We start from the raw sequence: 14,308 nt of genomic DNA, 5'->3' as shown, positions 1-14,308 counted from the left end.
AAATAAATATCCTTAAATTGAACTCGATATACCCAAATTGAAATCCACCATCTTATGTTGAGAATTGTGATCAAAGTATATACATGAAGTGATCTGTCTAGTACAGTCCCTATCCACCTTCGGGGTAACACTGAGCGTAGAAGGGGTTGAGCGTCTTGCAGTAGTAGCCCTTGCCACACTGCATGCTACCATTCCACTCACTGCCACCACACTGCTTGTACGGTTCCTGGGCCTTGGAGACGGGAAGGGCTAGGATGACGTCGCTGGCCTTCTCGGAGGCGGTAACGAAGTAGGCACTGGGGTTAGTGGTGACCATACCAGGGAAGATGGAGGCGTCGGTGATGAAGAGGTTGTCAGTGCCATAGACCTTGGTGTTGAGATCAACGACAGCGGTACCACCTTGGCGACCGTCATCCTTGCCGAGCTTGTTGGTTCCAATCCAGTGATTGGCACGGCGGTTGCTCCACGAGACGACCATCTGTATATACCATTAGGCCAGTCCTTGGACATTGCGAAAATTCATGATGAACTTACATCGTCGACGTATTTTTGTGAGGACACACTAGGAGCGGGCTGGAGCCACACTAGATCCTTCACGCCGGAAAGAGCTTTGCGAAGGTTGTCAAGGGCTTTCACGACGGCCTTCTTGTCTTCTGCGTCATTAAGGAAGGGGTTACCAGAGACAACGGTGTTGAGGGCACTAGTGATGGTCATGCGACCACGCGACTTTGCACCACGGCCGAGATACTGGCTAATGGTCATGGCCTCTGATTCGCAAGTTAGGTCCGGTCTGATGTACTACACAAACTGTCAAGTGGAACTTACTGGTGTCAGTCTCGCCGAGACTGGGTTCAACACGAGCCGTCCACTGCATGGAACGGACGCGGTTATCAGCACCAAGAATCTCATCAAAGATGACTGGGCCAATGTTGGGAGCAGCTTGAGCGAGAATGCCGGAACGAGCGCCTACCTCCAAGTTAGTCTTCGTCACCAAGTTGCAAGAGACAATGAATACTGACCAAGGTACTTGTCCTCATCAGCTTGGGGAGGGTTAGTCCAGGCCTCATAGAAGTCATAGAACACAACGTCGGGGTGCTTGATAACTGTGTCGGTCTGCCATATTGTTAACGTGGATCTGATTACTCGAACATGTGCACTTACGTTGGTGTGGTCCTCAAGATTGTAGCCGACAGGGAGGTTGATCCACTGATCTTTCTTGATCATGGTGCTGCCATCGCGGGCAGAGTTGGCGACAATTTCGAGCTGATCCTCTGGGCCAATACCACCTATGAAGCATGATTAGAACAAAGGAATTCTGAAAGCGTGAGAGAAAGACAAGACTTACTGCGAAGAAGAATCTTGGCACTACCAAAAGTGCCAGCTGCAAGAATTACGCGACCAGTCTCGGGAGTAAGCTTGACGGTACCAACATAACCGGCGCCGGCGAAGGGCTCGACCTCAACGCCGGTAACGTGACCGCCGGAGCGAACAAGACGCCTGACCTGGGTGTTGGTCCATTTCTTGAAGTTGCTCCTCTTGTCGGCAGAGACGAGATAGGTAGCAAGGGGGCCCCCGCGTTCACCTCCAGAGAACATGAAAGGTGGGTGGGTGTAAGTATGGTTCTTCGCGGTAGGCTCCTTGAGAGCGTTCACTTCCTTCCAACCAGCCTTGCCGAGTGCTCCAGCGACAACCTTGAAGCCCTGGTCAAGGTAGAGCTTGCCATCCATAGATGGGACACTTGTGCCAGGAATGCGGGAGAAGACACGCTGTTCGTACTTGGCCATGTCTTTGGCCTTCCAGCCATCGGGGAAGTTATAGTCCCAATCTTCCGGAGTGGGACGCCACCACAAACCAGCGTTAACTGCGGTACCACCACCGAGGACACATCCGGCCATCTGATCGGTGTCGGGGCATGCAATACCTGCTGAGTCGACCCAAAGCTGATTGCATAGACCGGGGACATCGAAGCGTGTGAGGTTGGTACCTTGAAGCCAGTCTGGCTTACGAGTACCGCCCCAGCGACCAGATGATGGAGGACCCTTCTCGATGAGGAGGACCTTCTTGCCAGCCTCGCTGAGACGGTCAGCCATGGGGAGACCGCCAGCACCACCACCGACAACAATGTAATCGTACGTCTCGTTAGGGACGGGGTTACCAGTGGGCTCAGCAGTGGGAGTAGGCTCATTTGTGGTGGTAGCAGTAGGCTCCCCACCACCGTCGCAGTCGCCCTTGACAACCTTGGTTGCAAGCTTAGCCCACTCGTCATACTTATTATTGAAAGCGTTGCTAGTAAGCTGACCACCGAAGATGCTCTGGGTTTCGTGCTGAAGCATACGTGCCTCACTGGAACACTCAGGGTTCATCACATTCGTGATACTGTGGGCCCAACCGAGAACAGCGATGGGAGAGGTGGTCGCCATTTGACCGGAGTTGCCGTCTTGTGACCAAGAAGTACATCCTTGGCAGCGGTAGATAAGAGTGAAGCCAGCATCATCAATCCTGGAAGAGATCTGAGTCAAAGTAGCCTTGCCCTTGTATGGGCCAGGCTCGACCTGTGCAGTAGCCCAATGGAAGGTAGTGAGGATATTGCCATCGTGAGGGTAGGCAAAGAGGAGAAGCGAGTTTACCATAGGTCCGCCGTAGGAGAGACCGCACCATCCGGTGCTCTTTCCCTTGGGAGTGGCGCAGTTCTGTTGCATAGTCAGAAAAGAGAAGCAAACTGTTTCAGATATTGACTTACGATGTATCCAATAAACTCATCGGCGTTGGTGGTCTGTCCATTTCCAGGGAAACTGAAACCGAAGGTCATGCTAGGTGCCTTCCACGTGTCGAAGATGATTCCAGTGTTTGCATCGGTGTAAGCCGTGGGTGCTGACTGCTGGCCAGACACATACTGAATGACTTGTGAAGGTTAGCACTCTAAAACTGTAAGAGCAACATGTTCAAACCCACCAGATGCTATGGCTAGAAGCCATGAAGAGCGGTATGAAACCATGATGACGAATCCCCAGTCAACGATTGGTGAATGCCGTTGGCAGAATGTCCGTGACCGAAAGATATGGCAGAGGTCGCATTCATATATCAATGAGAGCTAATATAACCCAAGACGGAATGGAAGATGGCCAAGGCCCGATGCCCTATTTGGGTGCTACATAAAGTGTTTTGGATGAAAGCGAGGTAAGGCGTAGCCTTGCAGGGGGGTCTATATCGGACGGAACGAGCCTTGTCTGTTTCCCTTTTAGTTGACGGAGACCAGGGCCTTGTTGTAAGTCATCCCAGAACGCTCGCAATCAATCCGCGACGGAGCATGTCCCTCCATCTCAAACAAACTCATGGTCCTTCATTCCACAATCGCCAAGCAATATTCACAAGACACCGGCATTTAGAGTTCGTTGACCCTCACGCATATGATATTGCCATATGTTTGATGAGCCTCGTTTCAACGCGCTCTTCACCCGGAACTACTATTACCCAATATGTACAGTTCCTCATTGCTTCCAGAAGCGGGCGCGGAGGTTGATGCTCCTTTTCTCCACCATAGCCATGTGATGGGGTTCAGCGGCGCGATGCTCCGAAACAAAGTCAGTTAGATGGATGTAACCCTCTGTAAATAGAGTGTAACCTTTGCACTAAACATGCAGTCCCCCTTGTAAGATTGTTCTCAGGCGTGTTTGTGTTTATGCGAGCCCTGCGCATGTTTCGGGATCACGTTGCCGAATGGTCGGAGGATCTGTTGACAGCCATTATGAAACCATTTTTAAGATTATAACTATTAATGCGTCTCAATTAAACTTCCCCAGGTTATAATAGATTTAAATGAAGCTTACTGCACTACGTGCCATAGAGACCTACGTAGTATATTTTATATGGTAATTGATGAGGTTACTATGGTGAAGGTCATCGAGTGTCAAGGTTATTCCACATCACAGAATTTGGCGGTATATGTACATAACAAAAGGTCACTGTTTTGGGCATCTTGTTTTTTCTTGAGACGATAAACAGCTCGTCGGTCGATTGAATGTAAGAGAAGCTGGGTCGTTGAGCTGGCGCCAAATCTTCGATATGTAGGGTGAGCCCAGCCGTTGGTATTGACCTATAATAACATGTTCTCGTCACGGATATAGATACAGATTGTTTAGATACTTGTACATACGACCAAAGGTAGTGGAAAATACGGGATCCCGTCCGCTCTCCCATAGTCAAGCCACTAACCGGCGGATTAGTAGTTGGGTCGGTGACGACCAGCGAATCCCCGCTGTTGTATGTTTTTTTACCGAATGTTACAGTTATCCTTTTGCCTTTCGGCGGCTGTTGGAAGCAGTGAGCCACTGAGGCATGTTTTGCTCCAAAGCATAAATTGAGGTTGAAGTTTCATGGGAATATTTAAAAGCCATTTCTGTATTTTTAGTGAATGAACTTCCATGCCGTCACTGAGTTGGGAATAACTGCGTGGGAGGTTACACATCACTAAATCAGTCCCGCTATGGTATTGTTTATGTTCTGGAGCTTCAGCGCTACCCTTGCCAGTCTAAGCACAGCCTCACAGGGCTGATGACAATCATTCACCCTTTTAAGCAAAGCAGGACAGACTACTTCTGGTAATCAACATGAATTCGTTTATCTACCAACCAACTACATTGATAATGTCCGGGATCTTCCTAAGGAAGTTCCCGTCGCACCTTTTCGGCGGGATTCTTGTTAATAGCTTCCAAGATTTCTTCCTCATGAGATATCAACAATATTGTTACATTAGCACTGACATGATGTGCCTCAGGGTCCATCTTATCTGGCGGTCCTGACAAGATTGAGGGCTGGAAGCTGCTAACTAGTCTGAGAGTTGTCATTTTATTAACGGAAGACTTACTCTCAAATGCATGCAGCAGATCAAGTAGATATACCAGAAGTTGACGATGTAGGGGGGGTAAGTTCCTCATAAGATTGGCAGCTAAGTCTATCACCGTGGAAGACTCTTCTGGTGACAACTCTCGGTCAATGAATGAACCCAGCTCATCAACAAAGGTGTTGTAGTGTTGGTACGGGATAATTGGCTCAGGAAGGCTTTTGAGATAGCGAAGAAGAATCCCAGCTGCGTCATGGACCGTGTAGCCGTCCCAAGATAAACCCTTGCCAAATCTATCAGGCGAGTCAAATCTTGTTTGGAGTTCACTCATTCGCACGGGATTTCCAGTGGTCGCAAAGATATCCTCAACGTCCATTGCTGGTGACTGTTAGCAGGAACTAATATCATCGAGACATCTTACTGACCTTTCTCCTTCAGGTAAACGCATGTTTTGCCGACAATGATAGGTATATAGCCATATACATATGAGCGTCCATCCTCATCAAAGACACTGATTGCTATATTCGCATATCGTATACTTGTCACAACGGCAACCCCAAATATCTTAGGCGTATCTTCAGGCTCTAGCTTCGTTGCCTTCGGCGGTTGGTTTCGGAATAATAACAAGCCCTTTATACGATCCCGGCGAGATGACTTTGCTGCACCTTGATTCACAACCACGGTTGTGGTCTCTGATACGACATTACCCGCACCTGGAGAAAAATCGTAATGCTCTTTGTTTGTAATGTCGGTGATATAGATTGGAATGGCCTGGATACCAATGTGTGAAATTTCAGAGAGACTGAGACCAGACAACATAGACCAGGATGCGGTTCTGCCGGCGGAGCTGATCACTGAAAAAGCATCGGAATTATCTTTTGCTACCATGCGATAAGCCCTCGAGCTCATGAGGACTTCCTCAAAGGTGAACCCATAGGCATTACGTTGCCATTTTGGCTGGCTGTCCGCTGCGGGACGAGCGTCTCCCCCCTCATCAGTCGCTTCGACGCTCAGTTCGTCCAGTCTTGATTCTATGGTGTCTACAGGGTCCGCTGCTTGGCCACCTGTATCCAATGCAGCAAGCCTCTGTTTCAGTGTCGGATTTTGGAATAGCATCTCTTCTACCAAGTCGCAGAGTTTGTCTACTCGGCTTTCGGCATCATTTTGGTTCTGACTAAAGGTCTTTGTTTTAGTATATTTGTTGGTGTAGTGAGGGACGGAAATCATGGCATACCACGTCAATATGGTAAGCATCAGTGTCAAGGAGCTTTTGTGAGACTCTAGCCGCACAAGGATGCCGTGGATGTCCTTGGATTTACTCGCCCAACGTAGCCGATCCAAAACTGTAGTGTCATTTTCTAGAGCCGTGACAAATGTATCCAACTCCGAGAATGTAGTAACACAAGCAGCTAGTGTAGCGACAACTTGCTCAACCATAATCAGCGAAGTTCGCGACCGCAAAGCCTAATTGAGGATTTGTTAATATTCGGCGCTTTAGGTCTCCAGAAAGAACTAACTTGACGGGGATTGAGAATAAAGACTTGAAGTGTAACAAGTACGTTTCGAATATCATCGACTTCAGACTTAATGCGTCCGCATTCCTCTGGCGCATGACGAGCTTTACTGATGACATTCGCAACGATTTTGGAAACCTGAGCAGCGGCTGTAAGGAGACCAACGACGCTAGCTGCGACGCTTAAAGGGTCTGCCATTATGCAACTCAGAGGCCACGCGATACTCCTGCTGAAGCTTGCTAATTGGCTCCTACCATGACAAACTCTTGGAGAGTATTATGGAGATGGTGAGAGATAAGCCATGTTGGAAGCGGGGTTGCGATTGCGATATGCAGTGAGAATGCGGCTGAGAATATTGCGCCGTCCCACTCGCCAGTCTAGGCACAGCCTCAGAGGACTGACGATAATCACAATACATTTCCATGAAATTACATAACAGCGGCATCTTGCTATCGCGAGACATAAGTAAGTTAGTTACCTGTTCGATAATTTCCTAGAGGCTTAAATAAATTAATAGTAGCTTCTATAAGCCTTTGGCTAGCACCGACTCCCTAATGTTTCATCTTAAGGGCTCTTCACTTGCGTAAAGACATCATTTCGATGCTTCCCAGGCTTTCAGCGCACACGTTTCGCCAATGGCGAATCCCGAGAAAAAGGAAGATCAGAAGGGTGATGTACTCGGCAAGCAGGCACATCAAAGCAAACGCCACCGCAGATCCAACCAGCGAATTCCAGATGGTCGTCAGGTTATCAACGGTTAAGGCGCAAAGAAGTTCGTAGACTGTTCGTAGGACGAGTGTCGGAATGCTTGCCAGAGTGAGTTGTATAAACTGCGTCATGTCAGTATACGACCTAGCGATGGGCAATGTGGACAAGATGAACATACAATGTGCTTCTCGGGAGAAATGCGGTGCTTCTGAGTATAGAGATGCAGTATCTCGACAATCATCAGAGTAATGACGGCAGCAAGAGTTACGTAACCGGCCTGTGTCAAATGTCGGGAAAGGTGTATACTAGAACCACTAAAAGCTCCAGCGACACAGAAGAATTATAGCGGCGATGAATGCGAAGCGAATGATCTTCAACAGGAAGAAAGCTCGTTTGCTCTCATCAAGGCTTGATTTCATACTGTAAAATTAGCATGTGCCTTGATAGTGCAGGATATTGTCTCACATCAAACGGATGAACCCAACCATGGAGATCATCAATGGAATGAGGCCTACATTAAGTAGCACGGTAGTTGATATGATGAGGCCAAGGCTGGTAGGGTCAGACTGACGGAGGATGGTAAGAATCCCACCAGCGAGGCGAGCTAGAAACACCAGCCCATTAGCACAATGTTAACTCAAGATAGTGAAGTCAGTTGCTTACCGAGGGAGAATATCGCAAGAGGGTATGAAGCAAGCCGAAGTCCATGCTTCCAATTCCTGATAATAATAAACACAGCGACGGGTAAGACGAGTGCGTAGAAGACGACTTGGGCGATGCCAACCGAGGTATGTTGATTGATCATAGTTACAAGGTATTGGCAACAAAACTGTAATGTAATTAGAAACGGATACTCATCAATTCAGAGCAACGCCCTACCTTTATAATCACTATTCACAGAAGCCTTGAGGCATAAGGCATTTTCCCATATCAATCAAGACTCGCAGCATGATACCCAAAGAGTGATAGCGCCATCTCTTCCGGAAATCGGCATCTCGAAGAAACTCAGCCGCATCGTGGGACCCATTTCTCGCGCGATGATCCCGAACATGGCTTAGCCTGGTCGTGCAAATCCCATCGTCAAGGCGAGATTATTGGCCAAAGTGACGAGTTGAGGAGTATTCAGGTAGATTTGATCCACCTTCGCTATGATTTGAGTCAAGAGCTTCGCAAAGCTGACTTTGTGATTTTGTCGAATGCGAGTGCGGCCATGTAGCAGAGACCGTGATATATTACTGGACAGTACAGATCTTTGTGGATGCTAGTATTGGTTCTTTACTACCGACACTGCCATCAGAACGCGAGATAACATGCGGCGAGGTCTGTGGTAGCGACAACGAGGCTAGGATTTCCATCTTTCTTAGTACCATTCAATCAGATTCAATCATTTGACTTTGAGAAATGACCAGGGTTATTCTGTCACAACTACTAGTAGTGGTTAAAGCATGCATATACAAGGCAGCAGATGGTATCTCAAAGGCCATTGCTTGGATCGATAAGATAATGTATCGTATTCATCACAACGGTACTGGCTTAGCGGATTCTATCTAGCTAGCAATGCGATTCAGAAAAATACTCCACTATCCAATTCTCATGAATCGATCTCATCTTCCTCCTGACCCCTTGGATACCAATATCCCATTATGTAAGACAGCGCTTTGTTCTCATGGAGAGGAACATCGTCGTAGATGCAAGCTTCAATGCCATATTTTACATCCTCCCAATGCTTAAGACTCGTATCGCGTCCATGTCTCTTCGTAGCGATGTTAACATCCTTACAAATAACGCCGCTGTACGAAAGCTCATCCCGAATCATATAAAGTTCATCAATATCAACCCTGAGACCCTTGGGCGTCTCCCCTGATACATTGGGGTGTTTGCCTATCGCACTGAAGACATAGCACCAGTCAACAGGTAATGATCCTTGACAGAAATCGCCAGACAAATCGAGACGATTAAGATTCTGGAGATGTAGAAGCCACTGTACAAGGACTAGGGGGGAAGTGTTGGCCTTTTGGGTCAAATGAGTAAGTTCTGGGAAGTCATGAGTGGGCCGTCGTGTTGGCCAAGAGAGAACACCTCTTCCAGCATGATCGATCCCATATGCAAAATGCTGTATGTTGGAGTGGCACTTATCCAGCAGATCGTGACAAAAGTTACCACACTTAATCTTCATCTTGTCGGCCCAAGTATATCGCTCTAAGACACGGATATCGCTAGTAGGGTTTTCGCTAGTAGGCATCTCGGGGGAGATGTGGAGTACTTTGAGCTTGCTGAAATCAAGGTCTTCCCAGCCAGGGATGTCTTTGCATTCAATGTTACCTGTCATCAATAACTGGATGTTGAGATTGGGGATGGCAACACCCGAAGCTGCTAGGCATGTAAACACCGTGGCGATGAGCTTGTCACCCGTGACAGCTGTAGCGTGCTTGGAAAAGTAATCGACAGTAGGGTTGGCATGCTCTTTGCGGAACCCAAATATTGACCATTCGTTCGCATGACCGTGTCGAGGAAGCTGCCATGGTATACCGGTGTTCACCTTGTTGAGAGCGTCAAGATACTTGACTTGGCGAATCCTTTCGCAAGCATAGCTTAGAAGCTTCACCTTTTCAATGCGGTCTCCCAAGACCTTGAGAATTTCTATTCATGCTTGCTTGAGCTCACCCTCTGGATCTTTGAGTAATGCGTACGTATCTCTAGCATCGCACATATAAGCTTCATAACAGGACCCTAGGTTTTCGAGAGAAAAGGGCTTGGATGATCCCTGGGAGTTCCGGTGGTTCTCCACATACGCTTTGTATAAAAGCGCCCAGCTGGGTGGTGTCGCGAATGTGACGGAACGGACATACTGTGCGACGCGCGAGAAGTCACCACGCTGTAGACTCGTGAGCGCAGTGCGCGTAGGCTGCAGCACAATATTGCTGAAAGGGATGTTGCTCAGGTCAGGGAACTCTGCGAATGTTTTGTGCGCCAATCTCAGAGACTTTAGATCTTGATATGTCTCTTTCACGATTCGAGTGTCTCTGTACAACGAAGCACCGGGAGCATCATGTCTAATGTATAGGTGCGGGTACTCGTCGGTTAAGAGAACCTTGACAAAACGCAGTTGTTTGAAGATTTCGATGAGAAGTTCGGCGGGCAGGCGAAACAAGTTGCTCGTGTTGTGATGAAATTGAGAGGCCATTGTGATGGAACCTAAAATAAATGAAGAGTAATTAACAGCTTAGAAACAGAAGAGCCTGTTATATATGAAGAGGCAGAACTTAGTTTGTTAAATAAGGATATTAAACCTCCTCAGTAGTAACTCTAATTTGGTTTTCTGTGGTAATGGTCCAATGATGCCTTTTGCATCAGGAGAAAGGTTATTTGGTGGTTCCACACAAAATCCGAAGTATAATACCGACTTGAAGGATAACATCTAAAATCTGTTTGCATGGTCCAGTGAGCCTTGAATGTCATATAAAAGGGAATAGAATACATCCAATAAGTACAAGTAATCGGTGAGAGGAAGAGTAAAGAGATCCAGTCTAATAAGACATAAATATACTATCTAGTTATGCCCTGGCCTAAAAGGGAGCTACTAAGGAGTACACAGCTCATAGATAAAAGACATTAATGCCTAAAACAAGCAAAAGCGACCAATGGCCATGTCGAATCCTCTCAGCTGCGTTACTCTCTGATGGTTCAGTGGCAGAAGTCACTGCAGTGGTTGAAGGTACTTCAGTGGTAAAAGGTTCTGTAGTGGTTGTTGATGATGCGGTTTCGGTACTCTCTGGAGTTGAAGTGGTCTCGGCTTCACTGTTAACACTGGCCGTGGTTTCCAAGGAATCTAACCAAGGCTGCGCCGTCGAGAGTGGGTGTTTTAGAATACTTGTCACCTTTTTCTCTACTAGCACTGACTTGGGACATAGCTCATCCATGCGCTCACGCTGAGTTATGATCCAACTGTTGGCAGGACTGTAAGTGCTGAGATCGAATCCCCAGAGACGTCGGACATAACAAGGCTCGCAGAGGTATTTGGCAGCAAGTTCTTCGTCATCGCTCACAAAGGGAAACGAATCGATGATAGCTATAAAGGATCAGTATTGGGCATCGCAGAGTAGGTCTTGACGAACTGTTGCAGTATTTTCCTGTCTTGGCATCCTTGTCGCAAATCTGTCTTCGACCTTCCACCATGTTGGGTGCACGCATGTGTTCCGGTTCGCAGTGGTTGACAAAGGCCTCGGCCCATTCCTTGAGGGAGTCACCGCACTTTTTGGCGCAGATGCTATCGGTGATGGTGAAATTGTCGTCCCCTTCAATCGAGCCTTCCCAGCCAGTTCTTCCTGCGCCGTCAAGGCTGGCATCACAGTCGATGCCTGTCAGCATCACCTTTCCACAAGCCTCGGATACACCGTCTTCGACCAATCGTTCGACTATTGACTCCCTGTAAGCAAGAAAAGCATTCACGCTCCCAAGGAGTTGAGAGGTGAGAAGGAGCGTAGATGGCTTCATGGTATAAATGCGATGACCCAACAACTGAAAGAGTGAAGTTGTAGGGGTTTGAGACTGAGAGAGAATGAGATAGTAGATATTCACCAGACAGGGCAGGTTCGTCTGCTTTATAAAGAGAAAAGATGAAGGGCCATTGCTATGACCTCGGCCGAATCATGTGTTAACCACATTTCAATGGGACTGCCAAGAAAATCGCTTAACATGTAAAATTGTAAAGCAGTGTTTGAGCAGGCCAAGTCGGCTGAACAGAGGCTTCAACCGAGAGGCAACCTTGTCTAGCGCAATTCACGGTCCTTATTTGATGTAACAAGCTGTTGGTTGTTGGTCGCAGAAACCAAAAGTACCATTTCAATTGTCTAATGCGAAAGGGAAGTGGATTTTTTAATAAATTGACGGCAAGTCATGAGTCAAGTCTATTCAATGATTTCAGGCAACCATCGCATATTGAGATCCTGCTGTTAGAACAGCCAAACTCTTGAGCGTCAAGACGGTGTTCCCCCTGGTTCCTATCGCCCCGCTGTCAGCCTCAATACGTTCCAATTATGGGCCCTTTCGCACACCCAGTCCCCTGCTCAGCCCTCCACCCTAGTCCTCAGCCCTTCTTTAGCAGCAGTTCAGCTTTAAACAGTAGAACTTAGCGCTAGGGATAACAACAGATTTAATCGTGCTTGAGTGTTGCCTCCGAGTAACTTGTTGTTCAAATGTAATGGCAATATGAGTTTCCTGTTTAGAGAAAGCCAAATGAGATCAAGTCATTCAGCAGCGAATGGTGAACGGCATCGCGTAAAGACCATCCAATGATGTGAGCACGACCTGAACAGTAGTGGCTACCCTATTTATTGCCTGTCAGCCTTACACCAAGATAGCAATTTGGTGAGTGGCAGAAATGTCAATCTCCTAAGTCTTGGGGTAAAACAAGAACAGGCCATCAAACTACAGTCTAAGAAGCATAAGCTGACAGGGACCTAGTGATTTCACCTCCTATGCTTCCAGTGGTCGTTGATCTCATAATCTGAGAGCATTCATGTTTATCGAACATCGCTGTAGCCACTGTAGGATTCAGCCTAACAAAGGATCAAAGCTTACTGTCCCGAAACGGGTTAGTAGACTGTCATCCTCCATAAGCGCTTCCAGCCAATGTAAGGACAGGAGTTTCATGCCAGATCCTTCTGCAACGTGCCTGGGGCATTTCCGAAGCTGAATAAATTAGCGGACACAGCCTCAACAAGGATGGAAAGCTTTAAAACCACCGACAAGTCATCTCTTCTCGACTCTTTCTCTTCAAGGTCAATTCACATCACTCAACTAATACAATATGTCATTTCTAAACAAGTTCAAGAAGGAGTTTGAAGGGCTCAGTTTGAGTGAGCGTCTGGGGCAGCAGCAGGGAGGTAAGACATGACACATCCCACCCCCGCTCGACCTTCGCTAACAATGTACGCAACAGGTACTTCCCCAGCCCTCGATGCACATGGAAACAACAATTCTTATCAGAATCAATACCAAGGACAGCAAACTTATCAGGGAAATGCACAATCTCCTTATTCTCCGCCCCAACAGCCATACAATCCAGGGCAAACTCAGCAGAACCCAGGTTTCCAAGCATACACTGGTCCTCCCTACAATGGACATTCATCATTCAGTGGACAGTCTTATCAGCCACCTCCACAGCAGTACCCTGGTCACCAATCTCACAGTCCTCAACCACCTCCGTACAATTCCTCTCCTCAAATTCAGCAACAACCACAACAGCAACCATGGTCCCCTCCACCACCACAGTCCATGGTGAGCCCACCAAGCGTTCACCAAGTTCAATCTCCTCCAGCAGCCGTCAATCCTTACGGCGCTCCCCCGCCAAGCGCACCTCCATGCCCAACGCCACCTCGTTGGATTCCTCACTGGTCAGAGAAAGATCGACAGTGGTACTATGTTGAGACTTCAGGCAGAACGTCATGGCAAGCGCCATCTGAACTCTCACTGGATGGCATGCCGGCTTTTCCCGGCAGCTTAAACGTTATCAGCAGAGCGCCAGGGCAAGGTTTGACTCATCCGCCACAACCACAATATGCAAATCCCCAAGATTCACGGCCAACTTTACCGGAAGACGGCAGCAAAAGGTCCTCTTTTCTTGCAGCAGCTGGTGGTTTTACAGCTGGTGGCGTTGCTGGGTACTTCGTCAAAGACCGTATTGGTGAGTAACACGTCACATGATAGATAAATGACATATGCTGACTCATTGATCAGATAAGCGCAAAGCAAAGAAGCGCCACGGTCGCGACACAGAAGACTTTGCAGACTTTGTTGAATACCCCGCCTGGGAAGTCGGTCTGGTGTGTAATGTCTGTGACCAAGCTATAAGCGGCCCTTATGCGCACTGCAAGAAGTGTGACCACGGCGACTACGATATTTGCCGCGACTGTCTTGCGCAGGGACAGACGTGTGACGGGAAAGGGAAGCATAACCTCGTCAAGGTGTATCCTAAGTATTATTGTGATATCTGCAACGTCTTGATCAAGGGCGAGTTTTATTACTGCGCTAAATGCAATGATGGAGATTGGGATACATGCAAGGGGTGCTTTGATAAGGGTTATACGTGTAAAGCGGCCGAGTGTGGAGGACATCATGACATGTCGAAGCTATTTATTCCGGAGGTCAAGTTCAAGAAGAGTGGGAAGGTTGACACAAGTAGTAGTTCGGACTCTGATTAGGTAGTTTCGTAATCAATGAATAGCATCGCTTTAATTGCATTGAT

General features: G+C 47.7%; 6 protein-coding genes across 6 annotated transcripts; 1 reads left to right on the top strand and 5 right to left on the bottom strand.

The window, feature by feature from the left end:
- Nucleotides 1-109: 109 nt before the first annotated feature.
- Nucleotides 110-2,995, bottom strand: FSST1_012589 (uncharacterized protein; the record flags this gene model as incomplete). The annotated part of the gene is made up of 8 exons (XM_083235827.1): nt 110-478; nt 535-767; nt 826-966; nt 1,020-1,113; nt 1,162-1,286; nt 1,346-2,690; nt 2,741-2,901; nt 2,953-2,995. The coding sequence occupies 8 exons, from the start codon at nt 2,993-2,995 to the stop codon at nt 110-112; spliced, it is 2,511 nt and encodes an 836-aa protein (XP_083082285.1).
- Nucleotides 2,996-4,632: 1,637 nt separating this feature from the next.
- On the bottom strand, nt 4,633-6,552 carry FSST1_012588 (Rho GTPase activation protein; the record flags this gene model as incomplete). The annotated part of the gene is made up of 3 exons (XM_083223759.1): nt 4,659-5,218; nt 5,266-6,304; nt 6,358-6,552. 3 exons carry the CDS (start codon nt 6,550-6,552, stop codon nt 4,659-4,661), a joined length of 1,794 nt encoding a protein of 597 aa, XP_083082284.1.
- A 377-nt stretch (nt 6,553-6,929) lies between these two features.
- FSST1_012587 (uncharacterized protein) lies at nt 6,930-7,867 on the bottom strand (the record flags this gene model as incomplete). Its single annotated transcript, XM_083235825.1, has 5 exons — nt 6,930-7,184; nt 7,241-7,376; nt 7,441-7,482; nt 7,528-7,666; nt 7,726-7,867. The coding sequence occupies 5 exons, from the start codon at nt 7,865-7,867 to the stop codon at nt 6,930-6,932; spliced, it is 714 nt and encodes a 237-aa protein (XP_083082283.1).
- A 786-nt stretch (nt 7,868-8,653) lies between these two features.
- FSST1_012586 (uncharacterized protein) lies at nt 8,654-10,246 on the bottom strand (the record flags this gene model as incomplete). Its single annotated transcript, XM_083235824.1, has 2 exons — nt 8,654-9,638; nt 9,855-10,246. 2 exons carry the CDS (start codon nt 10,244-10,246, stop codon nt 8,654-8,656), a joined length of 1,377 nt encoding a protein of 458 aa, XP_083082282.1.
- A 412-nt stretch (nt 10,247-10,658) lies between these two features.
- FSST1_012585 (uncharacterized protein) lies at nt 10,659-11,556 on the bottom strand (the record flags this gene model as incomplete). The annotated part of the gene is made up of 2 exons (XM_083235823.1): nt 10,659-11,131; nt 11,178-11,556. 2 exons carry the CDS (start codon nt 11,554-11,556, stop codon nt 10,659-10,661), a joined length of 852 nt encoding a protein of 283 aa, XP_083082281.1.
- A 1,315-nt stretch (nt 11,557-12,871) lies between these two features.
- FSST1_012584 (uncharacterized protein) lies at nt 12,872-14,264 on the top strand (the record flags this gene model as incomplete). Its single annotated transcript, XM_083235822.1, has 3 exons — nt 12,872-12,947; nt 13,004-13,747; nt 13,801-14,264. The coding sequence occupies 3 exons, from the start codon at nt 12,872-12,874 to the stop codon at nt 14,262-14,264; spliced, it is 1,284 nt and encodes a 427-aa protein (XP_083082280.1).
- Nucleotides 14,265-14,308: the final 44 nt, after the last annotated feature.

Source organism: Fusarium sambucinum, chromosome III (genome assembly GCF_050947815.1).
Source record: "Fusarium sambucinum isolate potato_lamoka chromosome III, whole genome shotgun sequence".
Taxonomy (NCBI): domain Eukaryota; kingdom Fungi; phylum Ascomycota; class Sordariomycetes; order Hypocreales; family Nectriaceae; genus Fusarium; species Fusarium sambucinum.
Note: the sequence above shows the minus strand (reverse complement) of the source record. Positions and strands in the feature narration are given on the sequence as shown.